The sequence below is a fragment of the Sesamum indicum genome, linkage group LG13 (assembly GCF_026168435.1).
Source record: "Sesamum indicum cultivar Baizhima isolate 11 linkage group LG13, ASM2616843v1, whole genome shotgun sequence".
In the NCBI taxonomy this organism is placed as follows: Eukaryota; Viridiplantae; Streptophyta; class Magnoliopsida; order Lamiales; family Pedaliaceae; genus Sesamum; species Sesamum indicum.
Window position 1 is genome coordinate 16,999,171 of NC_142669.1, and position 25,110 is coordinate 17,024,280.

At 37.5% G+C, this 25,110-nt stretch overlaps 4 protein-coding genes and 1 long non-coding RNA gene across 9 annotated transcripts; 3 read left to right on the forward strand and 2 right to left on the reverse strand.

The window, feature by feature from the left end:
- Window positions 1-150: 150 nt before the first annotated feature.
- LOC105176270 (protein TPLATE) lies at window positions 151-7,751 on the forward strand. Its single transcript, XM_011099012.3, has 7 exons — window positions 151-1,569; window positions 2,760-3,356; window positions 3,761-4,122; window positions 4,793-5,096; window positions 5,755-5,877; window positions 6,013-6,468; window positions 7,077-7,751. The coding sequence occupies exons 1-7, from the start codon at window positions 448-450 to the stop codon at window positions 7,590-7,592; spliced, it is 3,480 nt and encodes a 1,159-aa protein (XP_011097314.1). The 5' UTR covers window positions 151-447; the 3' UTR covers window positions 7,593-7,751.
- On the reverse strand, window positions 7,362-12,483 carry LOC105176269 (4-coumarate--CoA ligase-like 9). Of its 4 annotated transcripts, XR_016063764.1 has the most exons (7): window positions 11,367-12,483; window positions 10,122-10,311; window positions 9,740-9,885; window positions 8,605-8,672; window positions 8,285-8,387; window positions 7,483-7,645; window positions 7,362-7,395 (listed from the first exon to the last, which is right to left on the reverse strand). XR_016063764.1 is itself a non-coding variant. In XM_020698714.2 (6 exons), the coding sequence occupies exons 1-6, from the start codon at window positions 12,369-12,371 to the stop codon at window positions 7,589-7,591; spliced, it is 1,569 nt and encodes a 522-aa protein (XP_020554373.1). In that variant the 5' UTR covers window positions 12,372-12,483; the 3' UTR covers window positions 7,362-7,588. The 4 variants fall into 4 exon arrangements, 3 of the variants coding, with proteins under 3 accessions (XP_020554373.1, XP_011097313.1, XP_088733402.1); XM_020698714.2 differs by having other exon boundaries at window positions 7,362-7,645; XM_011099011.3 differs by lacking the exons at window positions 7,362-7,395; window positions 7,483-7,645 and adding an exon at window positions 7,786-8,087 and having other exon boundaries at window positions 11,367-12,468.
- Window positions 12,484-12,563: 80 nt separating this feature from the next.
- Window positions 12,564-16,919, forward strand: LOC105176271 (cytochrome c1-2, heme protein, mitochondrial). Of its 2 annotated transcripts, none has more exons than XM_011099013.3 (8): window positions 12,564-12,698; window positions 13,419-13,492; window positions 13,779-13,996; window positions 15,184-15,463; window positions 15,549-15,620; window positions 16,100-16,216; window positions 16,345-16,410; window positions 16,502-16,919. In XM_011099013.3, exons 2-8 carry the CDS (start codon window positions 13,433-13,435, stop codon window positions 16,616-16,618), a joined length of 930 nt encoding a protein of 309 aa, XP_011097315.1. In that variant the 5' UTR covers window positions 12,564-12,698; window positions 13,419-13,432; the 3' UTR covers window positions 16,619-16,919. The 2 variants fall into 2 exon arrangements, with proteins under 2 accessions (XP_011097315.1, XP_011097316.1); XM_011099014.3 differs by lacking the exon at window positions 12,564-12,698 and adding an exon at window positions 12,776-12,822.
- LOC148784570 (uncharacterized) lies at window positions 14,384-18,931 on the reverse strand. The gene is made up of 3 exons (XR_016063765.1): window positions 18,675-18,931; window positions 16,326-16,387; window positions 14,384-14,641 (listed from the first exon to the last, which is right to left on the reverse strand). It is a non-coding gene; the product is annotated as an uncharacterized LOC148784570 (long non-coding RNA).
- A 296-nt stretch (window positions 18,932-19,227) lies between these two features.
- Window positions 19,228-24,903, forward strand: LOC105176273 (uncharacterized). Its single transcript, XM_011099017.3, has 2 exons — window positions 19,228-20,289; window positions 24,512-24,903. The coding sequence occupies exon 1, from the start codon at window positions 19,358-19,360 to the stop codon at window positions 20,237-20,239; it is 882 nt and encodes a 293-aa protein (XP_011097319.1). The 5' UTR covers window positions 19,228-19,357; the 3' UTR covers window positions 20,240-20,289; window positions 24,512-24,903.
- The last annotated feature ends 207 nt before the right edge of the window (window positions 24,904-25,110 follow it).

The window sequence follows — 25,110 nt, forward strand, 5'->3', positions numbered from 1 at the left end:
GCAATCTATGTTGTTTACAATGATTTAATCCAAAGATGGACGTGTGATAGGCGGTCAATTAATTATAATATCGAGGTCTAAATCGTGTTTCAACGTACTTCGAAAAACCTGAGCTGTTTGAGACCGTTACATGTCAAACGCGATTTTAGTTTGTTAAATTCAACTATCATCTTCTACATTTTGCGGGAGAATAGAATCGGCAGCAGCAGCAGCACCTGTCACTGTGAATGCTTCGCCCTGCAACACTCACTCCTTCTGTCCACCGTCGGCGATCGCACCACCACTCCTTCATTTCTCCGGCATAAATGAACTGTTTAAATTCAGTCGCCTCGATTCTGACATTTCAGTTTAAGATATGAACTTATGCTTCAAGCTCCGACGTTTGAGATTCATTCCTGTATAGCCGAGCTCTGAATTTTAATTTCGGTGTGAAAGTGAACGTTATAAATGGACATATTGTTTGCTCAGATCCAAGCGGACCTCCGCTCCAATGACGCGCTCCGGCAGTCCGGTGCTTTACTCCAAGCGCTGCAACAATGCGCCGCCGGACGGGATATCTCCGTCATCGCAAAATACGCAGTCGAAGAAATCGTTGCTTCCCCAGCCTCCGCGGTCTCCAAAAAACTCGCGTTCGACCTCATCCGCTCTACTCGCCTCACCGCTGATCTATGGGAAACCGTGTGTAGCGGCATTCGCAACGACCTCGATTTTCCTGACCCTGACGTCACCGCGGCCGCCATCTCAATCCTGGCAGCTATCCCCTCCCACCGCCTAGGCAAACTCATTACTGACTGCAATAAAGAGATTTCTGCTTGCTTCGATTCGGCCAGCGATAACCTCCGCTTTTCAATAACTGAAACACTGGGTTGCATTCTCGCACGTGACGATATCGTGACATTGTGTGAAAACAATATTAACTTGCTCGATCGTCTCTCCAATTGGTGGAATCGTATTGCTCAAAACATGCTTGATAAATCCGATAATGTTTCAAAGATCGCGTTTGAATCCATTGGGAAATTGTTTCAGGAACTTGAAACAAAGAGAATGAGTCGGCTCGCTGGAGACAAGTTAGTTGATACTGAAAATTCTGTTGCTATCAGATCAAATTGGGTTTCATCAATGGTTGATTTTGTGTGGAAGAGGAGAGATATATTGATGGCTCGATCATTAATTTTACCAATAGAGAGTTTTAGAGCGACCGTTTTTCCGTTGGTTTATGCAGTGAAGGCAGTGGCTTCAGGTTCAATAGAGGCAATCAAGAAAATATCCAGGTCATCAAAGACTAGGAATACTTCCGATTCAGGGCATGAAGAGAGCTTCGTAGGAGTGTCCAATATGGTATCACATTTGGCGCCATTTTTGGTATCATCATTGGATCCTGCATTGATATTTGAGGTGGGGATTAATATGTTGTACTTGGCTGATGTTCCTGGAGGGAAGCCTGAGTGGGCCTCTGAGTCAATTATTGCAATTCTCACACTTTGGGACAGGCAGGAGTATTCTTCCGCACGCGAGAGCATAGTTAGAGCTGTGGTTACTAACTTGCACCTCCTTGACCTTAGTATGCAGGTACGTGTTTGTGGATTCCTGCATTCTGTGGTGTGAATTTGATCCTGATATAATAATTAAATACCTCTCCACTTGCATGGCTTCAGAATTAATTAAAATATATTGCAGATTTTCTTATTATGGCTGACGAAAATCGTATGCTTGTGAAGTAACTAGCAGGGCTGTTCCTTGAGAAAATCCTTATGCAAAATCTTTGTTTTCCATGAATATTAGGGATTTAGAAAGACCATTTTATATTCAAACAAAAGAAAGACTAATCTGACTTAATGGTACAAAATAAATCGTCATTTTTTTTATAAGACAAATGGGCATATATTAATCGAGACCAAAAATACAAAGCAATCATCCCCTAGAGTTCTGCAAGGGTTTGAACAAAAAGGAATCCAAACAGTCTAAATCAACAAAACCTGACCAGTTAGAGTGAAAAGCCCAATGAGCAAGGGCATGACCCATCACATTAGTCTGCCTACTGATAAACCTTAATTTTCAATGCACTCTCCTAAGAATTGATTTAGCTTGTTCAACAATAGTAAAAAAAGATCAATCTGTTGCTACTGTACTAGTCATCATTTTCATAGCCATTTCAGAGTCACTTCCCAAGATGCTTTGCGACAGACCTATAGAATCCGCTTTAGTGTTGCCTGCAAGATCGCTTCAGCTCAGCTTGAGTAGCGTCATCTTCCATGTTGAGAATATAGCTGCTTGGAGAATGTTGCCAGATTGGCTGCCGAGAATCCATGCACTTCTCCTTCAAAGAATGCTGCCTCACAGTTGATCTTGAGCCAATGTCTTGGTGGTGGTCTCCAGTCATTTTGAAGGTTAGCCTTTCGAGCAATCTGCCCTTGATCCTCCGAACCTCGGCAGTTGATTGCCACAACCAATGCCCTATTCTTCTCATTTGGAACTGTCTTCGCTTCCTGCCAAATTCAATTGGAAAAGATAAAATATAAATATGCAGTGAAACCTGATCGATGAGGGTAGCTTCCTCTCATGTCATGTGGAAAATCCACTAAGGATAAGAGTTTGTTAGAAGTGAAATACTCTGTTTGGTTATTTCCTTCAACCTAAGAGCATTTCATGCTCTATCCAGTTGTTAGAGGTTTATCATCATCTTTAAATTTCTGGTTCTGCGCCCTATGGAACTGGGGTCATGGTAACAGTATTTGCTTTGGTATTCTTCTCTGTTGTAGGTGTCGCTGTTTAAAAAGCTGCTTCATATGGTGAGAAACTTGAGGGCGGAATCAGATCGAATGCATGCTTTGGCATGCATCTGCCGAACTGCTCTCTGTGTCTATCTTCTTGCAAAAGAGAATGTTCGTCGAGGTCAAAAACCACTTGTTGGAACAGATATCGCTTCACTATTTGAAGATGCCAGAATAAAGGATGACCTACACAGTATCACTAGCAAGAGCCTGTTTAGAGAAGAACTAGTTGCAATGCTGGTAGAAAGCTGCTTCCAGTTGTCCTTGCCATTGCCTGAGCAAACGAGTTCAGGTATGGAGAGCAGGGTGATTGGAGCTTTAGCATATGGAACTGGTTATGGTGCATTGAACTGGACAGAACCAGCCCTGGAAGTAGTGGAAGTGTGTAGACCATGCATTAAATGGGATTGTGATGGTAGGACATATGCCATTGATTGTTATCTAAAGTTGCTTGTTAGACTTTGCTACATTTATGACACCCGAGGTGGTGTCAAAAGAGTCAAAGATGGGGCTTCTCAGGATCAGATATTGAATGAAACACGGTTGCAAAATTTGCAGCGAGAGCTTGTTAGGGATCTCCGTGAGGTTTGCAACACTTTGTCACATTATATTCTTTCTGATTACCTGGAATGTTAGAATTCTATGTCAAAATTCTTTGCTTTCCTGACCCTTACATTTCAATGCTTCAATATCCAGTGTAAAATTTGCAATACCCTAGTTGTTTCGAACAACGGCTGTAAAACTTTACTGATTATATTGGATTACATTTCCTTAATAATTGTTTTAAACCTGCTTTGTCACGTTCTAGGTATTAATTCCATTGTCAGGTGTCATTGTAGTTTTGCTGCTTCTGATTGTAGTTTTGCTTGAGATGTTGTTGTCTTGCTCGTTCCATTTGTTTCTTTATGGAGTAGAAGACAACTAATGTTTTTAATAGGTTTAGTGTGTATTATTAGCTATCTCATACACAATCATATCTGATTTGGCAGGTTCACACCCCTAGAATCAGTGGCCGTCTTCTCTGGGCTATTTCAGAGCATATTAACTTGGAGGGACTGGACCCCCTTCTTGCTGATGACCCTGACGATCCATTAAACATAATTTTAACAAATATCCACAAAGTTCTATGCAACATAGATTCATCTCCTAGTACAACAAATCGGCTTCAAGATGTTCAAGCAGTTCTTTTATGCGCACAGCTTTTAGGATCACGGAATGCTAGGGCTGGACAATTGTTGCCTAAAGAGCTTGAAGAATTTAGGAGCCATCCCTCTGCTGATTCAGTCAATAAGCACCAGTGCCGTTTAATACTACAGAGAATTAAATATGTTTCAAGTCATTCAGATGATAAGTGAGCATTTTATCCAGATTCATGTACTGAAATGAAGCAGAATGCATAGATTTGATTGAGAAGATGAGTTCCACCAAGGAACTGCTAACAAATAACTGATATGCTCATACATGAACGCATTTATCTGTCATACTTGCAGAAACAGTCAATATATATAGTGCTTGTGTGTATATAAGTTAATACTTCTTCCCCCTTGTTTTTGCTGATAATATGTTATAGAGCATCCAGACATATTTCTGTATTCTTCATTCCCCTTAATAGTAACAAGGTCGCATGCAACATCTGGCATGATATCAAGGGCAATGCAAGCTGGATAAATTGCAAAGCGTGCAACTTAGTTACATACTGAACTAGAATTTCTGAAGTATCAACACTAGATGATCCTTGCTCATTTCTTTCGTTCACTATGAACCTGCCACATAACTGGCTTGGTGGAGATGCATATCTCAAGCAATTTACTGAGACCGTTGGGCCCATGTGCTGATCATTCTACTTCTAATTCATTGTGAATTAGAAATCATCGTTGTTGTGCCTGAAGCTTGATCAAAAGCAATTGCTTACAACTTAAGAGTATAATATATATACAATTGATCTTGCAAATAAGGAGTCAATACTTCTTGGATGTCGTTCTACTTTGGTTGCTTAATCTTCTTTTGCATTTTGTTTTCAGATGGGCGGGGGTTAGTGAAACCAGAGGAGATTACCCGTTTAGCCACCACAAGCTAACTGTTCAGTTCTATGATGCATCTGCTGCTCAGGATCGGAAACTAGAGGGATTGATACATAAGGCTATTTTGGAACTCTGGAGACCAGATCCCAGTGAATTAACTCAATTGTTAGCAAAAGGGATTGGCTTAAATTTGATCAAGGTTACGCCTAGTGCAATTACTTTAACGGGTAGTAGTGATCCTTGCTATGTTGAGGGATATCACTTGACAGATCCAAATGATGGAAGGATTACCCTGCATTTGAAGGTAAGATAACCACTTCTGTTGCTGCTCTAATTAGGCTTCCAAGCGGACAAGTTCATTGTCAAACAGCTTGTCTGTAGCTTATAAGTGTATTGCACTCATTTTTATATAGACAAATCAGCTTTAACAGTTTGTTTTGGCAGAGCTCAAAATATTCCCTTATTTGTTGACTTTTTGATGAGCTAGTGCATGCTGGTTTCAACTCTGTAGTGAGTGAATAATGGTTGTCTGCATGATTATTGTTAAAGCTACTAGGAAAATGCAGGTCCATTCCCATTTTATAATTGATTGCACTGCTAGCACTTTCTAAGGACCTTAAATCTTATCCTGCTCTTGTTTATATATATATATTAAAAAAAACTTGTATTATTCTTATGTTCATTTTAATTTTGTATCGTTCATGTGAAAGAAAATATAGTGGAAATTGATCCCTCTAAGGATCACATCATGGTAGAAAAGGGATGAAATTCTGGATACTCTGAAGGGTGAATTTGTTTCTCTGATAACAGTTTATCACATTCTTTTACATTTATTTTGTTTTTATATTTGCAAGTTCACAGTGGCGATCAAGTTCTTCTGCAACAGACTCAATATCTCTTCTTTTTCTGCGATCAACACGATTTCTGGCAGATCTGATAGAATATACTAACAATTATTGCAGGTTCTGAATCTTACAGAGATTGAACTAAATCGTGTTGACATTCGTGTTGGTCTGTCTGGTGGGTTATACTTCATGGATGGATCTCCTCAAGCAGTTCGGCAGTTGCATGATGTTGTTTCACAGGTAAAGTTGGACATGCTACCTCTTCATTGTTGTATCTTATTGTACTAGCATTTTCAATTCTTTTGGGTGTGTACATTCCTTTGTGATCCATTGTAGTTATCATACTCAATAGTCATTTGATTCATATTTATCCAGGAACCAGTAAGGTGCAGCGTGACTGTTGGGGTTTCCCATTTTGAGCGTTGTGCTCTGTGGGTCCAAGTCCTGTACTATCCATTTCATGGTAGTGGTGCTCCAGAAGATTATGAAGGGGATTATTCTGAGGAAGATCCACAAATTATGAGACAAAGGAGATGTCCGAGGCCTGAATTAGGAGACCCTGTGATTTTTAGATGTCTGCCATACAAAATTCCGCTTACTGAACTTCTGGTGCCGCATAAAATTTCACCTGTTGAGTATTTCCGTCTATGGCCTAGTTTACCTGCTATAGTGGAGTGTACCGGTACATATACATACGAAGGAAGTGGTTTTAAGGCTACAGCTGCCCAGCAGTATGGGGAGTCTCCTTTTCTCAGTGGCTTAAAATCTCTGTCTTCGAAGCCTTTCCATAAAGTTTGCTCACATCTGATTCGGACTGTTGCTGGATTCCAGGTGGGTTTACTCACACTACCTATGTTAGATATACTTACGTCGTCTTTGTCGTCTCTAATCTTAAATCATTTTACAGAACTTAGTTTTTAGTTTGCACTTCAGTTGGATGAATTTCTTTTGGATTTCATATATCATTTTTGGTCCATATTCTGGAACAAATTCTGAAGCTTGAATCGAAATGAAAATTTTTATCGATTTTCTAGAGCACCTAAGTACATAACAAAATCCTTCCACCAAAATAGAATTTCACCCTTTGAGTACTTAAAGATTGTATTTACTCTTTGATTTTCATATAAAATCTGCCGATAATGTTTTGGCACAAGTAGGGAACAGAGGATTAAATGTAATTGTATAATAAGTAATCTCTTCAGACACACAGACTCGTATATGTGCTGGGGATACGTGCTGTGCCTGCGGAAAAAGGGAGAGAGAACTCTTAAAAATCTTACGGACTTTTAGGCTGTTATAACATCTGAGGTTCTGTATTCAGGCTACCAAACCTAAGCTTAGAAAAGATCATAATGTTTCCATGAGCTTTTCCTTGTCCCAGTTCTGGCTTTTCAGGTTAGCAACCACTATACTGAAATGAGTTTTTGGTCTTAAAACAGCTATGCTATGCTGCTAAAACTTTGTTTGGAGGGTTTCTCGGCATGATGATTTCTGGTGCCAGTGAAGTAAGCAGAAACGTGGACCTTGGAGACGAGACCACCACCATGATATGCAAATTTGTGGTTCGAGCTTCAGATGCATCTATCACAAAGGAGATTGGTTCAGATCTACAGGCCTGGATGGATGACCTTACTGATGGCACAATTGCGTACATGCCTGAAGATGAGGTCAAAGAAGCAGCCGCGGAGAGGCTGCGAATCTCAATGGAACGGATAGCTTTGCTAAAGGCAGCACGGCCTCGTCGAAAGTCTTCCACTTCTGATGATGATGAAGAGAAGGAAGAGGATGAAGAGAAAAAAGATACAGAGCATAAAGACTACGAGGAAGATGGAAAAGGCAAGGGACCTTCCACATTGTTTAAATTAACTGCAGAGGAAGTCGAACATCGTGCTCTTCAAGCAGCTGTATTGCAGGAATGGCACATGCTGTGTAAGGACAGGAGGAAACTCAATTAGCTGATCTTTTTTTTGGTCATCAGGTTTTGATTGCCCCTTTGTTTGTCCTCCTCCTGTACACATTTTGGTTAGCCAGTCATAATTTGATTTGTTTTAGGAACTTTTGGGAATTGTATGCTTATTTGTTAGTAAATCTGCAATCTCAATGCTGGTTTAAGAGATACAGGAAAGAAGCACTGCGACGGACTCATCATTCCAGAGCAATATGAAGTTTTTGACTTGGATAATTGGTCAAGAAGATAAATAAGCAGTAAAGTTGCTGGATCTTAATCACTCCATCAATGCCTCAGTGACATTCATGGTGCTGAAATTGGCATATTGCACAGATTCCCCACAAAGAACATTCCAAACAAGTGAATAAAGAAGATCTCGTTATTAAAGCTTGGAATCTGGCAGGTAAATCTTCCGTAATTCTTTTCGTAGAATTTTCCCAGATGGACTCTTTGGTATAGAGTTAACGAATACTACACGCCTTATTTTCTTATATGGAGCAACCTGTAAATAAGTGATAGAGAAGGCATGTTTTTAGATGCTGCACCAAGCAAATATATAAACTGATTTCTTGATAGACAAAAACCAATTGCCCAATGCTTTCTGCTTGTTCATTTTATTGCAATATTGAATATGTCATAAATAAAAGTATATACAACAAAATATTCAAAACCAAATTGATCAAGAAGAGTGATAATTACCTGTTTCCCGATAAATTCTATGATTTGGCCTTCTTCAAGTCTGCTTTGGGGACGACCGACAACAAAGGCTAAGGGCACTTGACCAGCTTCTTCGTCGGGGTAGCTGTACCATAAATTATATTTACTAATTAGAAGTTTAGGCCATTTTCCAGAAATAGAAAGATTGGACGGGAGCGGAATAGCACCTGACCTCATGTTCAAGCTACTGTTATTTCATAGTAAACAGCAAATAAATGCTTGCGGAGAATAAATTATTTATTACAGTGGTAAAAGATATTAACCAAACAAAATACACTACAACTTCAAGACACGAAGCTTACGCTATTACAGCTGCATCTACAATATCAGGGTGGGCGAGGAGCAGTTGTTCGAGCTCAGCTGGAGGAACCTAATCCAGTAACACAGTAGAGCTCAAAACTGGATACAGATATATATAGGATTAAATGCAATTTTGGTCCTCTAACTATAGCTAAATTCTATTTTAGTTCTTTAATTATTAGGGTTTGTATTTGGTCCTTTATGTATTTTAATTGCTCAATTGTGGGACTTTTTTCATCGGAAAAATATCCTTTTTCGCCTTAGTTTCACCGCCACATTCTTTTTAAAAATCTATTGCCGTCACTTAAGATTGCCGAGAGCCACATATACCTTTCGACTCCCCAACTCAATATGAACAAAACCCCTCAATCAATTTTAGATTTCGATCACCACAAAGATTGGGCTTTCACCTTCACCGCCGCAGCCTCTTCATATTGATTCGCCGCGGTCTGTACGAACGGCGGTCGCAGACCACCACAGTTCGACTCGCCTCTTCCTTGCGAGTCTAACGAGACAAGTCCCAGCTATTTTCATCAACGTGGTGCGGAGATCCAAGGATTTGAAGTTCATGGCCACCGTCCGAACGATTCTTGATCGCACCCCTCTTTTTCCGCCACCTTCTTTCTCAAAATCTGCCACCGTCACTCAAAATTGCCGAGAGCCACATATACCGTTCGACTCCCCAGCTCAATATGAACAAAACCCCTCAATCAATTTCAGGTTTCGATCACCACAAAGACTCAGTTTTCACCTTCACCGCTGCAGCTTCTTAGCGTCAATTCGCCGCGATCCGTTCGCCGTTCGCGGACCACCACAGTTCGACTCACCTCTTCCTTATGACTCTAACGAGATAATTCCCAGCCATTTTCATCAACGTGGTGCGGAGATCCAAGGATTTGAAGTTCACGGTCACCGTCCGGCGGGCTGGATATTTTCCGACGAAAAAAGTCTCAAAATTGAGCAATTAAAATACATAGAGGACCAAATTCAAATCCTAACAAGTTAAAGAACTAAAATGAGATTTGACTATAATTAGAGGATCAAAATTGCATTTAATCCATATATATATATATAGATAGACGGGTATAGATTCAAACGTGACAGCTTAAGGAAGAAAGATGGTAAAGTGATGACAACCTGGTACCCTTTGTATTTGATTAACTCCTTTATCCTATCAACCACAAAAAAGAAACCTTCATTGTCTACATAACAGACATCACCAGTTCTCAACCACTCATCTGATACCAAGGTTTCAAAAGTCGCTTTGGGATCATCCACATATCCTACAAAAATGCCACAAACGTTCTCCAGCTTTGAGCCACATAAAATAATAATCCCTCTCCGCCAAAAATTATCTTCTCTTTGCTACAGTACAAGATTAAACTGTTTAGATTCTATTATTAGTTGACACTTTCAGTTTCAAAGTTTACATAAGCATACTCATCAGTTCTTGATGTAATTACATCATAACTACAAGGGAGAGCAAGGATTAATGGTCTTAGCTGTGATCTTAGTTTACCTTTCATCACTGTAGGTCCTTTTATCCAGAGTTCCCCTAGCTTGCCAGGAGGCTGAGCAATGCCTGTGTCAGTATCAACAATCTTGGCTTCATTATTTCCAAACAGCTTTCCCACTGAACCCCATCGCTGATATTCATCAGGACTCGATGCTCTCACTGCTGCACCACTTGTTTCCGTCATCCCATAACCCTTAAATTTAGCAGTCCAGTTACTTCTTATATTCAAAATTAAAAGAAAACAAATGAAGCATGCACAGATTCTCAAAATACTCAGTTAAATCATATGCAAAAAGAAAGAACAGAAGTAAAACCACACCATAGGACGAGATATCTACGTCTAATTCAAAATCTTTCGATTTTTGGTTGATGCACATTAATTGCAAACATAATAGGTATCTTCCATTTATCGTCAACCCTCACTGATCATGTTAAAGAGTATCGGTGGATATATAATTGAATCAACCAGCGTTGACCCATGAAAATTATCTAGTTTTATATATTTTCCAAAACCATTTGATATTTACGATAATAGTCTATATAATCAAAGTAAACTAAAAAAAAACAGAAATAGTTTTCATACATTTGAAGACTTTTACTTGTGTATATGTGTAGGAATAAGTAGCATGGCATAGGAATAAAATGAACTTGAGCAGTCCGTGGTTATGATAACTAGCTTTACAACTTGATATTAGCCTTGCCATTCCGGATATCATGTATGTATATTTTCAAGAACTCAATAACATGGATCAGGATCAGGAGTGAAAAAGTTGAAGAGGAGTTGAGCATAACATGGAGCTTGCATGTGCTTAATGCCATATGAATAATTTTGCTTAATATTTTTTTGTGTGTTTGTATCTTATTTTAATGTATTAATGTCTCAAGTACTTTTATGATTAATTTTATTGATACTATATACGTAAAAGTTTGGGTGGTAGTACTATATAGTAATTTATGATACTTCGAATTTTATTAATGTTTTTATGGAAATTTTTAAGCAATGTGTAGTGTATGTTTCATTTTTGTATGGCTCAATAATATTTGATACAACGTGACATATATTCCCACCTATTTTATAGTCTATACCACTAGTTTGAACCATAGCACCGATCAGCACAAGCCTAGCTAATATAATTATGGAATATAGTCCCGCATTTCAAACAAATCAACATAGCAACATATTAATATTTGCGTAGATATTTGGATTGATTAAATGAAAAAGGGTAGAAATTTCTTCGATAGACTAACCTGGAAAATAAAAATTGTTGGGAATTTCTTGGCAAAGGCTTCGATCAAATCTATGCCGAGTGGGGCTGCGCCGCTGCCCACAGCCTCCAACGATCCCAAGTCAAAATTCTTTGTTAAATTACTCTTCACCATTGCGACCACGATTGGCGGCACCACCGCCAAATGCGTCACTTTAAACTCCTCTACTGCCCTCAGCATTTTGCTCAACTCGTACCTCTCCATCACCACCACCGTCTCGGCCAGCGCCACCGACTTCAGCGTGTAATGAAACCCAAAGACATGAAAATACGGCGTTATGTACAAGCCCACCACCGGAGAAGACCTCTGCTGCCTCTGGTAATAGAAACTGGCGGTAACTGCAATGAAGTTGCGGTGAGTGATGACCACGCCTTTCGCGTGCCCCGTCGTCCCAGACGAAAAGAGTATCGCCGCGACGTCGTTCTGGCTCACCTCCACCTCTACGACTTCACTACCGATCCTCCTCGTCATCATGCGTTCGAACTCCGGCGAGTCAATGAGAATCGTTTTACACCCGTGCTCCACGAGTTTGACAGCGGTTACCGACGTGGCGAACGCGACAAACGGCTTCGAGATTCTGATTTGACGGGAGATTTCAGAGTTCGTGCTGAGTGGATTGGCCGGAGAGACAGCGACGCCGATGGAGAGGAGCGCGAAATAGAGGATGGGAACGCGGGTGGAGTTAGGCGAGAGGACAAAAGCGACATCGTTCCTGGAGAGGCCAACTTCCGTTCGTAGAGAGAGAGCTAAGGCCTCGACGTAAAGACGGAACTGGGGGTAAGAAATGCGGTGGCCGGTGTCGGATTGAATTAGCGCGGTGGAATCCACCCAGTCGGAGGCGGACTGAAGGGAGAGAGCATAAGAGGCGGCGGAGAGAGGAGTGTTTTCCGGTGGAAGAGGAACGGGAGGGCGGAGGCTGTAGAAGGTTTTGGTTTCGGGGCAGAAGCCTGTTTTCGGGTCTATGGATGATGGATCGGATTTGCCCATTTTAGTAAGAGAGTGCACAAAGAGAGAGTGTACTGTGTTATTACCAGAATCAGCTGTAGCCTGCTGGCCGAGCTCTGGATGCCGTTGACTTAACAATGATCTAATCAGATGGTTGTTACATCAAAACGACAAAATCTGATTTCAGGTGGGCCAGCTTCAACCATTCACTCATTGGGCCAAGCCCAAATTGGCCCGCTCTTGGGCTTTTCTTTTTGGACGCAGGAAATTCTCAATCTTGACATTTCCGATTAAAGCTCGTCAGACTGGTCTTCTTCTTCCTTTTATCGGATCTCTAATACTAGCCGCCGATCAGTTTTGGGTATTCAGGTGACTTTTTCCCTTCGATCTGCTCTTTATGTGCACTGAGATGACTTCTTTTCCTCATTTTTTCTTTTTAGTTTGTGCGCGCGTGTGTGTGTTTGGAAGTTGCAGCACTGCATATCTTCATCTGGTTGTGTAACGTTTCGAATTTAATTAGATTATGTGATGTTCACATTTTGTTGCTAGGAGATGCTGTAGGAATATTTTTTGATTTGACTGTTTTTTAACAGTAGCACTTGGAGCTGTTAAATGCTGTTTCTCTGTCATTTTTGTGTTGGAATGTGAGAATTATAATGAAAGTTGCGATTTTGAGCCATAAGATGATGATGTTTCTTTTGTCCCCATCCAAGTCATGGACGCTGGTGGGCAGTGGAGAACAATCTATGGGAATTCCTTTGAATCATATATGAATGGATATGATGGAATGTTAAGTGTATAATTTATCGAAAGAAAAAAAGGAATTTTATACTGTCTGCATATACTCATGTGGTGGCTGATGGTTTCAATTTGTTGTTCTTGATGATTGAAATATGGGGAGATAGATTCATGCTGGCAGTTATTATGTGAATAATCTGTTTCTGATGCTTCTTAACCCTCTCTGTCTCTTATGGTTTCTATGGGGACTAGATGCTGCTCATTTTCTGTCATAAGAATTATAAAGTTATGTTGGGTTTGGTTATCAGACTCTGAATCTCTGCCTTTTCTTCTTCGCTCCTTTTTAAACAGGGTGCTCTGTTAAGATGCTTGGAGGTAGAGCAATCCAGCGGCTGCTGACAGCTAGACTCAAGTTGCAAAGCACTGTAAGGATACAACTCTAATTTTCTTTTCCCATTAGGTCCTATTATCATCTACAATATACTCTGGAAACATCCTGCATGTATCCTTAGCAATCCCTTGCATCTGTTCATCTCTGAATATTATAAATAAATCAATTTTCACATGATGTGTAAAAGCTAAGGTTTAATCTTTTTGCTGATGAGTGAATGAGATCCATTGCATTCTTTTTTTCCTCGTCCAAAACCTGGGGTCATTATGACAGTTGCAAGCTGCAAAATGAAAGACTCCTATATTAATTTCCACTTTCAGGCTTCTCCTTTGTCATCTATTATTTCCAAGACAGAGCAGGAAGGTGTTGAATCTGCCACCATGCAATCCTGGAGAGTAATAGCCCTGTTTGGAGCAGGTGTCTCAGGGCTGTTAAGTTTTGCAACAATAGCATCATGTGATGAGGCTGAACATGGTTTGGGCGTCCCTAGCTATCCTTGGCCCCACAAGGGCATTCTGAGTTCATATGACCATGCGTCGTAAGTTCTTCTTTAGCTTATATAGTGTTTATTTTGTTTCATACATTAAAGCTGAATCCATCTTCGGATCTATACTCAGCTCCACTTCAATTACGATTTTGCTAGGGAACTTGACTTTAAAGTATATTACATGTTCTTGTCTGTTCGGTTCATGATTCATTTCAATTTTTCTCCATGAATGAAAGCAGTTAAACATCTTCAGCTCCAACCATGCTGTTTTTTTCAAGTCTCAGACCATTTATTGTTCCATATATCCATGTGTAACCTGACAATGGGAATTTTTACTGCATTGATTGACTGGAGGTGGGAAAGCATAGCCCACTTTTTCTACCTAAATTCATAACAATGAAGACCCAAATCAGATTTATTACCTCTCACACACAGGTGTTGATTCATTTTGTTTCATGAATTCTCAAAGTTGACAAAAACAGGAGTCCCCACAAATGACAACCTTGATGCCCTAAATCTACTATAGTCCCGACAAAACAACAAAAGACATAAACTTCATGAACAAATTTTACTTTCTGGTTTCCATGTTCTTTCACCACTCTCCATCAAAATCTCCACACTTGAAAGAACTTATTCCTCTATCTGAGCGAGCATGTAGTTGAACTAGAAGTATTGGTATTATCCATCTCCACGCCACTGCCAAAAAAGCAAAACAAGAAGATGAATGTGCATGGAACCAAAAAAAAAACCCAGCTGTTCATGCCAAAAAAAAGAGAGAGAAGAAGGTGAAAATTGTAAAACAAAAATAAAGAAACCCTGTGCGTATGGATGACTTGTTTGATTTTCGTTGATATTTGCTCTTTGTACTCTTTCTTTTGATTAGTAAACATATGTAGAAATGTTTTGTGTGCTTTTCCTTGAAATTCTTTAGTTTCTGAGGATGACAAAATAGTAATGCATCTGTAACTTGTCTGTAGTGTAGCTGTGTCTAAAGTTGACAAGCGGATTTTCTATTCCATTTATCCCAAAATGATTGTGTTAGCTCTTTCTTGCTAGATATTTAGGACAGGTCCTCTGCTTGGGTGATTGGATTTCAACCTCTTTCCCTATTCAAGTACATATATGTTCCCATTTATGTACTGTGGAAATAAAGCATAATGCTTTTATTATGCTCTAAAATTGACCAACTGTAGAGCACCTTCACTACTGTTGTATTGACATAAGTTGGTCCCAAACAGGATTCGTCGTGGTCACCAGGTTTATCAACAAGTCTGTGCTTCCTGCCATTCCATGTCCCTTATTTCATACCGTGACTTGGTAGGGGTGGCGTATACAGAGGAGGAAACTAAGGCTATGGCAGCTGAGATTGAGGTAGTCGACGGGCCTAATGATGAGGGAGAGATGTTTACTCGTCCTGGAAAGTTGAGCGACCGTTTTCCTCAACCATATGCAAATGAGCAAGCAGCTAGGTTTGCTAATGGGGGTGCCTATCCTCCTGATTTAAGTCTTATTACCAAAGTATTTCCTACCTTTCCATCCCATGGTTTTTTTTATTTATTCGTTTCCATCTGCCGCATCTAATTCTCCATTCTTTCGTTTCTAGGCTCGTCACGATGGTCAGAATTACGTCTTTGCCCTTCTAACTGGATATCGGGATCCACCTGCTGGTGTTTCAGTAAGTTGTTTTATAAGGTCTTTCAGTTTATCTTACTTGACAAACAACTCCCTGTTATGTTGGACTTTTTGTATCTCTCCAGTAACAAATAATCCCAATGTAGTAAACATGTACTCACTGTATAAAATGTAATGGGTCTATATATTGACAAATAATAGGAACACTGCACTTGCCACTATCCATTGCTATAAGGACTAGTGCTATAGGCACCGTGGATTTCATGGTCGTGGCAAAGTTTTCCATGGATATGTGTGTTCTCCTTCATCCTTAACCATGTGTGCAACTTGTGATTGAAGTACATTACTAATGAATGAATTCCTTGTAAAAGTACGAGTCTTTTCTCTTCGGAAAGTATTATTTTGTGCAACTTGCGATTGAACTACATAACTAATGAATTCCTTGTAAAAGCATGAGACTTTTCTCGTACAAAAGTATTATTTTGTTGACTTGCTAACTAAAGAAAGTATTTTTCCTTTTAGATTCGTGAAGGATTGCATTATAACCCTTACTTCCCTGGTGGAGCTATAGCCATGCCTAAAATGCTAAATGATGGTGCTGTCGAGTATGAAGATGGTACACCGGCAACAGAAGCTCAGGTAAAATTACTAGTCTAGTAATCTAAACATTTTAGGACATATTCATTGCTGTCGTTGTACACAAATACATGTCATAATTAAGGGTCTCTTGCCATTGCTCATCGCTTACCTTGGGCTTATCCTTCTAGATGGGGAAAGATGTGGTCACATTTTTATCCTGGGCCGCAGAGCCTGAAATGGAAGAAAGAAAACTGGTAAGTATTCAGTCTCATGTACAGTGAGAATGAAAATTGGTGTAGCATGAAACATATTTCTTGATTTGACATGTTAACATGACTATCACAGATGGGATTCAAGTGGATATTTGTTCTGTCACTGGCACTTCTTCAAGCTGGTTATTACAGGCGCTTGAAATGGTCCGTTCTCAAATCCCGAAAGCTGGTGCTTGATGTCATCAACTAGATTTCTCGACTCCAATCTTACCTGCCTAGGAGGATCATAAATCAGGGTTTTCTCTATATTTCTTCTATCCATGTTAAACCAGCTCGAAATTCTTTTTGTTTTTTTTTTTTTTAATCTGGAATGCGGGTGAGACATATTCTTTTTCTTTTATGTTTGGGGAATAAGGAATTCACACTAGCAATTTTTTCCTCGTTGGCCGGTGCTAATGAGACATGTCAAGTGAGAAAATGTAACATTTCTCGGTGCTTTATATACTCCATTTCGAGTTGTTTATGAAAATGAGTTGTCGAGACGGGAACAATTAAGTTGAAAATTCGAATAATCTTTTCTGACAAATCGTATCTCTACTTTGTGAAAGACATTCGACCATGGTCTCTTCTTGTAATTATCAATGGATAGAAACTGTTATAATCTGATTGTATGATTAATAAGATATATTATTGTACAAAGTGATGGCGTACTTTAAAAAATAAATAATTGAAAATAATAGAGGGGGAGGCAAATATTTATGAAGTAATTGAAAAGGGTGCAATGATCGAGCACTACATATTCGAAAGAGGCCCACTATACATATTTAGTCCGACAAGACGTCGTCGGGCCACCCACGCGTCCTCAATCCAACACCTTAAATTGAATAATCCGCCACGCGTCCAGTAGTCCCAAAAGCCGCCCAACAATCACACTGGAGTGGAGGGACAAATGTCCACCTTCCCATTCGTCAATTCCAACTGCCCAATTAAAGTTGTTTCTTCCGTGAGATACGCTGCTTTTTCAGAGTCCCCACTCAAATCTCCACCCACCAATCCAATTTTAGTATTTCCAACTCCCCACATACATTACATTTGCATACTACTACTTGGCTCTTACACACAGTAATTAAACACGCACTTCACATGAGAGATGATTGATCGTAGCTGAATCGCATCCCATGCCAACTGCTCTCTTCCTCCCTTAGATTTCTACTCCATTTGACCACTACCGTTTGATAAAAGGAAAAACATGACGAAGATCCATCCAAAATTAATTAGTTATACGTCAATTTATTCATACGAAGAGGGTCCCATTCTTGCATGGTTTAGTGACGTAATTAACAAACAAAGAAGTAAATTATTGTAAAATATCCAAAAAAATGCATATATAGTAGAAGAGTAATATGTGAGTTTGTTTGAGATGGTTAGCTGATGAAAAGAGTTGAAAATGTGTTGGTAGTGAGAGGACATCCACAGCTTTTGACAGGTAAGTAGTACAAGGTGAGAATGATTATTCTTTTTTGTTTTTGTTATTAAATAAAAAGAAATAGGATGATTGGTGGAATTGAAACCATATTTTTGTGAGATTAATTATACACAATAAAAATAAAAATGTGGATAAATGAGAAAGACTTTATTCTGTCAACTCCTCCACCAATGAATGGAATGCATCCAACTACAACCAATCCCAATCCCAATCCCAATCCCCATCCATCTTTGCCCTAGAATTAAAAACAACCTCTCTCCACCTTCCACGTTGACAACTACATCATATCCCTTGCTAGGAATAAAGCTAGCTGTCGCTCACTCTCACTCCCACTCCCCATCTCTCTTCTACACTTACCCCCAAACTCCTCATTATTAACAAATATATACCTCCTCAATATTAATAATTACTAATACATCTATTCATAACGAATCTTGTCATGTTTTAATAAGCTTAATTATGTTGCAAAACAACACTTATAACCCACAAACTAATTAATAAGGGAGGGGACAATTACTAGCTGTCGTACGTAGACCACTACTTTTGAAATTCAATTAACAAACATATTGTATATATATCACATGACAAGCTTTAATTTTCTCTGCCTTGTTGTACGTTTGGTTATAATTATTTATGACAACTCACTCATATTTCCTTAATTATAGCAAATCAAAACATACATACCAATGAGACTATATATGTATGTGATGATATATGTCAACATTCTAATTATATTACTATATATGTAGAAATTCAAGAATTGAAGTTTGAGAAATTAGAATATAAAAAAGAAGTGATAGATAAGTTGGAAAATGTATACATATATATATAGGTATATTCTTCTTTCCTCGGATGGATCCCTTCTTCTTCTTCTTCTTCTTCTTCTTCTTCATCTTGTTTTTGTAAATGATGATGAGCTTCAGCTGAAACCCTAGTTTGCAAACTTATATGATTAATTGTTTGGTGTGTAAGAAGAAAGAAAGAAAGAAAGAAAGAAAGATATTTGTTGCATGCTCAACACTCGGAGTGACAGCGAGTGAGCTTTCTTGTTGCTTGTATGAACGTATATTGTGTGTATATATATAAACTGATAAACTGTAACTTTCACCATTATCAACGCGCCCGAGCAAAGCATACACGTGTCCATATTCTGGAATTTTCCCATTTCACCCTGAAAACACCATGATTCCCTTAAGAATGGCTAGATGTCCCCTCACCCACTGCAGCTCCGGACACCTTGCGCTCCCTCATTCGTCGATTCTCCCACACCCAATCAGATGAGACAGATACCACCCCCCACCCCCCCTCTTTTTTCAAGATTTTCATTTTCTCCTGTAATGACCTAACATGTGTCACCATTTCGTACATTACCTTTACTTTTGTTGGTTGCTTAATATTTAATAACCCTTTGCTTTTCAGATTTCGATCATTGGATTCGCACAAGAATGCACAAGTTTGGTCACTCATTCTGCACCAGCTGGTTTTAGCTAGATCGGCAGATCCATGTGTAGTTGGCCCGCAAAACCCTCGGATAATCACTCCGTTATCAACCGGATAATGCTCAGATTCCGGCCGATTGCGCCGAAGCCTCTAGGTGTGGAAACGGCCTCCAGCACGGCCGAGCAGGATAGAGGAAACGGCGCCGTCAGGAGAACTAAGCGGAAGTATGTTAGGGTTCGTGGTAGGCAAAGTAGACAGTGCGCCAGGGAGAAAATAACGGAAGAGAAAAGAAGTTCGGCGCCGGAAACCTCGGGTACCGGTGACGAGTCGTCGCCGGAAAAAGAACCGGTGACTCTTCAGCTACTGCCTGAGAGATCTGAAAGTACTGATCGCAACAGCTACAATAATAGTCCGCAAAATATTGAGGAAAACCGGAGTATTATTATAAATAGATACAACGTAGATGAAAACGTTAACTACGACGTGACGACGGCGGATTCCGGTGGCGGAGGGGTGGCTTTGGGGGGCGCCGGATCCGTGATAGAGACGTGGATAATCGTCGAGTGCGTGACGGATAAGTGTAGTGGAGTAGGGTTAGGGTTTTCAGATAATGAAAAGATCTACAATCTCGAGAAGGACACGTGTCCGGGTTTCATATCAGACTGGACGAATAAGGTGATTTGGGTCAACGAAGCCTACAAAAAAATGGTGGCGGAGGAGGAAGAAGACGCGGCGGCGGCGGGTAAAGGGTTTCTAGTGTGGTTGGTGGTGAAAGAAGATTTACCCCATTTATACCCTTCATTTGCATGCAGATTGAGGGTAATTCAGCAGAAAGGGCGAGGGCACAAATGGAATAAGACAGTGCCATGCGATGTTTGGAGGATGGAATTTGCTGGGTTTGCATGGAAATTGGACGTAAACACTGCTCTGAGTTTAAGCCTTTAGCTTGATGGTATGACAGACATCCATCCACCATAATTTCGCAATAATACCAGGTGATGAACAATATTTATTTAACTCTATATATATCTACATATCCTATTTAAATTTAATTTTTGCAACTCCATCACTTTTTAGAATGCAAGGTGAGTCAATACGACTAGAATGACTCAAAAGCTTTTTAGCCCGAGCTCAAGTATACATAGGTATCCAAAAATCCACAGCTCTCGAGTTTTTAATAATACAAATTCAAGTATAGGTACTTGAGAGCTCACAATTGACGAGGTTTTAAATATATAATTATATATTATAATTTCTAATGACAATATTCTACTAAGAGAAATGATGAAGATAGTGCTAATAACGACAATATATAATTAACATGACTAATAGCTATCAAAGTGTAAATGAGCTCAAATAGGCCAAACCATATATATATATGTACATTATATTAATTTTCAAAATTAACTTAAACTCATGCCATTTTCAGTTGTAAGCAAGGATAATAAATCAATAATGATAACCAATTACAATGTATATATATATATATATATATATATATAGAGAGAGAGAGAGAGAGAGTGAAAAGGACAGGCAACAATGTGTAGTACGTACGTAGTCTAGCTAGGTTTCTAACCCCAATAATTAATTTATTTTCAGTAAACCCATAAATTATCTTATCATTTTGATATATACTTCCCACCTCTAATCATCTCTTATTAATTTCCTCTCTTTTATGAATATATATATCTTAAAAATTAATACTCCAACTAAATTTCTTTTTTCTTTTTCCTTAAAACACAAATTAGAAGACCCTTAATAAACTAACTTATAAATACACCTGGAAACATTAATCCATCAATTTAATTAAACACCTAGTAAATGACGATGAAGAAATTAGAGATATGCATGCAACCTAATACATTAGCTACTACGTCAACATTTAGGAGAATAATTAATTAGTACCTTTTCTTTTTTCAAGAAAATACCACAGGTTCTTGTTTTTAAATGCACTATTTGTTCATATACATATAAATATATTAATTGTTGAAATCCACTCTTCCTTTTTTTTTTGGGGGGGGGGGGGGGATAATGCATTTTAAGCAAAATACGATGACTATATATTGATCTCTAATTACTTATTTTTGAAAAGGCTGGTATGCATTTTGAAAGATAAGTACTCTAATTATTCATATTAAAATTAGTGTAATATATATATATATATATGTATGTATTCTTTTTAGTTATTGAAGAGAATAACATCTAATTTTGGTCCCCACTTTTGCTTTGAAAAACAGTCATATGACATTTTAGTCCTCATGATCATAAAAGCTCAATATATATGGATGGCATTAACTCAAAAGTTGGCAAGTACTACCTTCATCAATTCTTAACTTTAAAACTATAATGATCAGGCATGCATTAGTTTGTGTATAAAATTGAAGAGATTTTGGATTTGATTCCTCATCTTTTTTTCTATTAATATTTTTTTTTTACTGAAGAACCTCATTAGTTATTAGTTCCTCATATATAATCAATGATTTGTTTTCTTTTTCTTTGTTTTTTGTGTTATTACCTGAATTGTTTATATTTGCACCTACATCTACAGGCTAGTTATATATAACTTTAAATAAAAATTTGAGGGCAATTAAAGTTATACAAGGGTGGGAGGGGTTTAAAAATAATGCAGTTAATGAGAATATAAATTAAGTTTTGCTCCTAAATATCATGCAATCAATTATCATCCTATCAAAATTACCGGTATGATCACATGATACCTAGAGATGATAATATATACATATAGTGATGATTTATATTTAGTATTATTTAAGGCTAAAACATGCATGAATATTTCACTTATAATTATAACAGTTTGATTGCATGTATTCTCATCCTGTTTTCTCATCTAATTATAATTTGGTACTTATATATTCTCATGCCTCTTTGTGTGTTTTGTGTATATAGTTTTGGTGCAAGTTTTTGTTTCTAACTTTCTATATATATATATATATGGGACTTACAAACAAAAAGTTTCACAGAGATTTTTCTGCTGATCACTACTAATTAATTACATCTTTATTTCATAGTTTTTCCTTAACTGATACCTTATAATATATTTTACCTTTTTGAGTTTCTACAGTAATTAACTTTTTTTATTTATTTAAAAAAAACTATGTTTTCTAATTACTGGTTCATGGCTACATATATGGTATATATCATTCCCATGCATATTATATATTATACGTACTATTTACCGGTTTAATTATTTATATTTACTGTTACAAAAAATACATAATGATTTTTTTTCCAGGTTTTGGAACAAAAGAAAAATCCTCTCTCTCTCTCTCTCTCTCTCTCTCTCTATATATATATATATATATACATATATTAAGCATTAATACTGTTATTTTTCTCTACTATTTCTGGCGCCATATATGTGGTAATTCCTTCTTGCATATTTATTTTATTTCATTAGTATAATATATATATATATAGTTGCTTTGCAGGGAATTAATAATTTTTTTTAACAAAAATAGATATTGTAATTTGTTGTTTGATAAGTGAAAAATAATATTAAAGTGATCAACCCTTAATTAATTCAGTAGATGAACTAAGATTTTATTAGGTGATATAATTATCTTAAAGTGAGTAGTGGTGGTTGAATAAAGTGTAAAGGAGCACACACACACACACACAGATGTAGACCTGCCAACTTAAATTGGCATGGGATGAATAATAACCTGCAGTGAAAAGGATACTTCATTTTTTCCTCTCATCTATCTTTTTTACATATATTTTTTTATTAACTATATATATAAATATGTATGTGTTTTCAGGCTCCCCTCCACCCCCAACCTTATCTATATATTCATTTTTATATTTACCTTAATTAATTAACTTATGTTATTAGTCTATATATATATATGTATAATCTCAAAATTAATTAATTATACATATTAATTATGTTCATTGATAAGTAGTTTATATATATATATATATATATATATTAAAGAATACGTAGTTTTGAGATTAACTATATATATGGTTTCATAAAATTAAACTTTTTATTTCTGCAAAATAGAATTCCTTTTTAGTATATTATTATTTTCTTATATTTAAAATTAAAAGCGAAAATGATATATCTTGTGATCTAATTTAACTGGCGTTATCTGAGTTGGAATGCATGGGTGAGGGACCAACTCCAGGCATACCTACTTAATATATAGCCTACGTATTCTCGAGTTCATTAGAAAGTTTGGCAAGTAAATTAATTAGGGCTTTTTTGTTTCTCAAGCACTACTTTTATCACATCTTGTTGTCTAATTAATTTTTAATTATAAGCTTTTCTTATACTACCTATTTTTCATCTACTAAATCTTTTCAAGGAGCCACAAGCAGATTTAATAAGCTCAATATCATTGTCTCTAGTTTTTGGCTCAATATTCCGTATCTGGTAAAATGTTTTATCTTGCTTTAGTTAGGAAGTATTATAATTTTAGTCGGATAATTTAGAGAATGTGATAATTTTGGTCCTACATAAATTAATTTTTACAATTTAATCATATATATAATTTTAAATTTTTTACAATTTTAGTCCTTTTCAGTCAATTTAGCTAGAAAATTGCATGTGACTGTACATGACTCAATTAAATTATAATTTTAATTCTGTAAATCAATTAGTGCAGGATCAAAAATGCTTATCAGACTAATTGCAATTTAATAAGGTAATGTCCAAGTCAAATGCATTTTTCGGCCAAATTGGTTGAAAGAAGGACTAAAATTGCCACGAATTTAATTTCACATGACTAAATTGTGAAAGTAAATTCGTGCAGGACTAAAATTACATCTGTTCCCTTTAATTAATAATTAGCTTCTCAATTAAAGCATTTTTTTTTCTGAACTTTTGAGGCAGGAATATTGCTCATGTTATATTATAAGAGTTCCCTAATTAATCACTTTGATCTCTAATTATATATTCTTCCAATGTTTTGAATTTTCAAAAGTCCTTTTAATTGAAGTAGCACTTGATTTAATTATGATTATTTGTCCTTAAGTATGAAATTAATTATAAAGCCAATTAAAAATAGATATTTTTACTTGTGCTTTACGTTGTCCATTATTTAAAGAGTGCAGACTTTTCCAAACAGTTTCAATTAATTTCGTGATTGACTGTTCAATCTGAATAGTGAACAATGTAGTCAAAAAATAGGGCAGTAGCGTGGGAGATTTGTCAATAAGAAATCATTGTAAAATAAGTGTCAAAGTTTATGGTTGCAGGCTGCTGAGGATGATATTGTGGTGGGTGTAGGCGTAGCTGGTTGTTTGTAGGGCGACGTCGAACCAAGATCGATGTGCTCTGCTGCAAGAGTCCTAATTAGTATATACAGCCGATCTCTCGCTCCATGCATATTCTGCTCATCAACTATATATATGTGATTGTGGGTGGTTAATTAGCAATTTCACAAATAAAAGAGTTACCCTTTTATTTAAGGAATGTTTGGAAATTAAAAGAGAGTATTACATCACAATCAATGATGTACAGAAAGAGGTGATGTACTCCCAATGCCCAATTGTAAACATTTGGCTGCTTGCTTCTTTTTGCTGACTCCGTCAATCACATTCATGCTGCGGTTCATTGAATGCAGTTTTGTATTACTCAGTAAACACAACTCCTTATCAAAATAAATGTACATGATCTCATTAATTATTGGCATGATTAGTAATATTATCCTTGTCTTTTCATGTAGCTTGCTAAGAAACTTCTAATTATGTTGTACTAGGCAAATCAATCAAATCCTGCACAACCAAAAAACAGACGTGACCGCAGGTTTTAGTTTTTACTTCTTACTAGTAGTAGTAAAATTTTTCTCTCTAAA

What these genes read in the sequence shown, in the direction of transcription:
- LOC105176270 (XM_011099012.3), top strand. Translation starts at nt 448, where the DNA reads ATGGACATATTGTTTGCTCAGATCCAAGCGGACCTCCGCTCCAATGAC. An exon ending in TCCTTGACCTTAGTATGCAG is followed by an intron (nt 1,570 to 2,759) that starts GTACGTGTTTGT and finishes TCTCTGTTGTAG; the next exon opens with GTGTCGCTGTTTAAAAAGCT. An exon ending in TTGTTAGGGATCTCCGTGAG is followed by an intron (nt 3,357 to 3,760) that starts GTTTGCAACACT and finishes CTGATTTGGCAG; the next exon opens with GTTCACACCCCTAGAATCAG.
- LOC105176269 (XM_011099011.3), bottom strand. Translation starts at nt 12,371, where the DNA reads ATGGGCAAATCCGATCCATCATCCATAGACCCGAAAACAGGCTTCTGC. An exon ending in CAACAATTTTTATTTTCCAG is followed by an intron (nt 10,312 to 11,366) that starts GTTAGTCTATCG and finishes GCTAAATTTAAG; the next exon opens with GGTTATGGGATGACGGAAAC. An exon ending in TCAAATACAAAGGGTACCAG is followed by an intron (nt 8,673 to 9,739) that starts GTTGTCATCACT and finishes TTACTGGATTAG; the next exon opens with GTTCCTCCAGCTGAGCTCGA.
- LOC105176271 (XM_011099013.3), top strand. Translation starts at nt 13,433, where the DNA reads ATGCTTGGAGGTAGAGCAATCCAGCGGCTGCTGACAGCTAGACTCAAG. An exon ending in AGTTCATATGACCATGCGTC is followed by an intron (nt 13,997 to 15,183) that starts GTAAGTTCTTCT and finishes GGTCCCAAACAG; the next exon opens with GATTCGTCGTGGTCACCAGG. An exon ending in ATCCACCTGCTGGTGTTTCA is followed by an intron (nt 15,621 to 16,099) that starts GTAAGTTGTTTT and finishes TTTTCCTTTTAG; the next exon opens with ATTCGTGAAGGATTGCATTA.
- LOC105176273 (XM_011099017.3), top strand. Translation starts at nt 19,358, where the DNA reads ATGTGTAGTTGGCCCGCAAAACCCTCGGATAATCACTCCGTTATCAAC.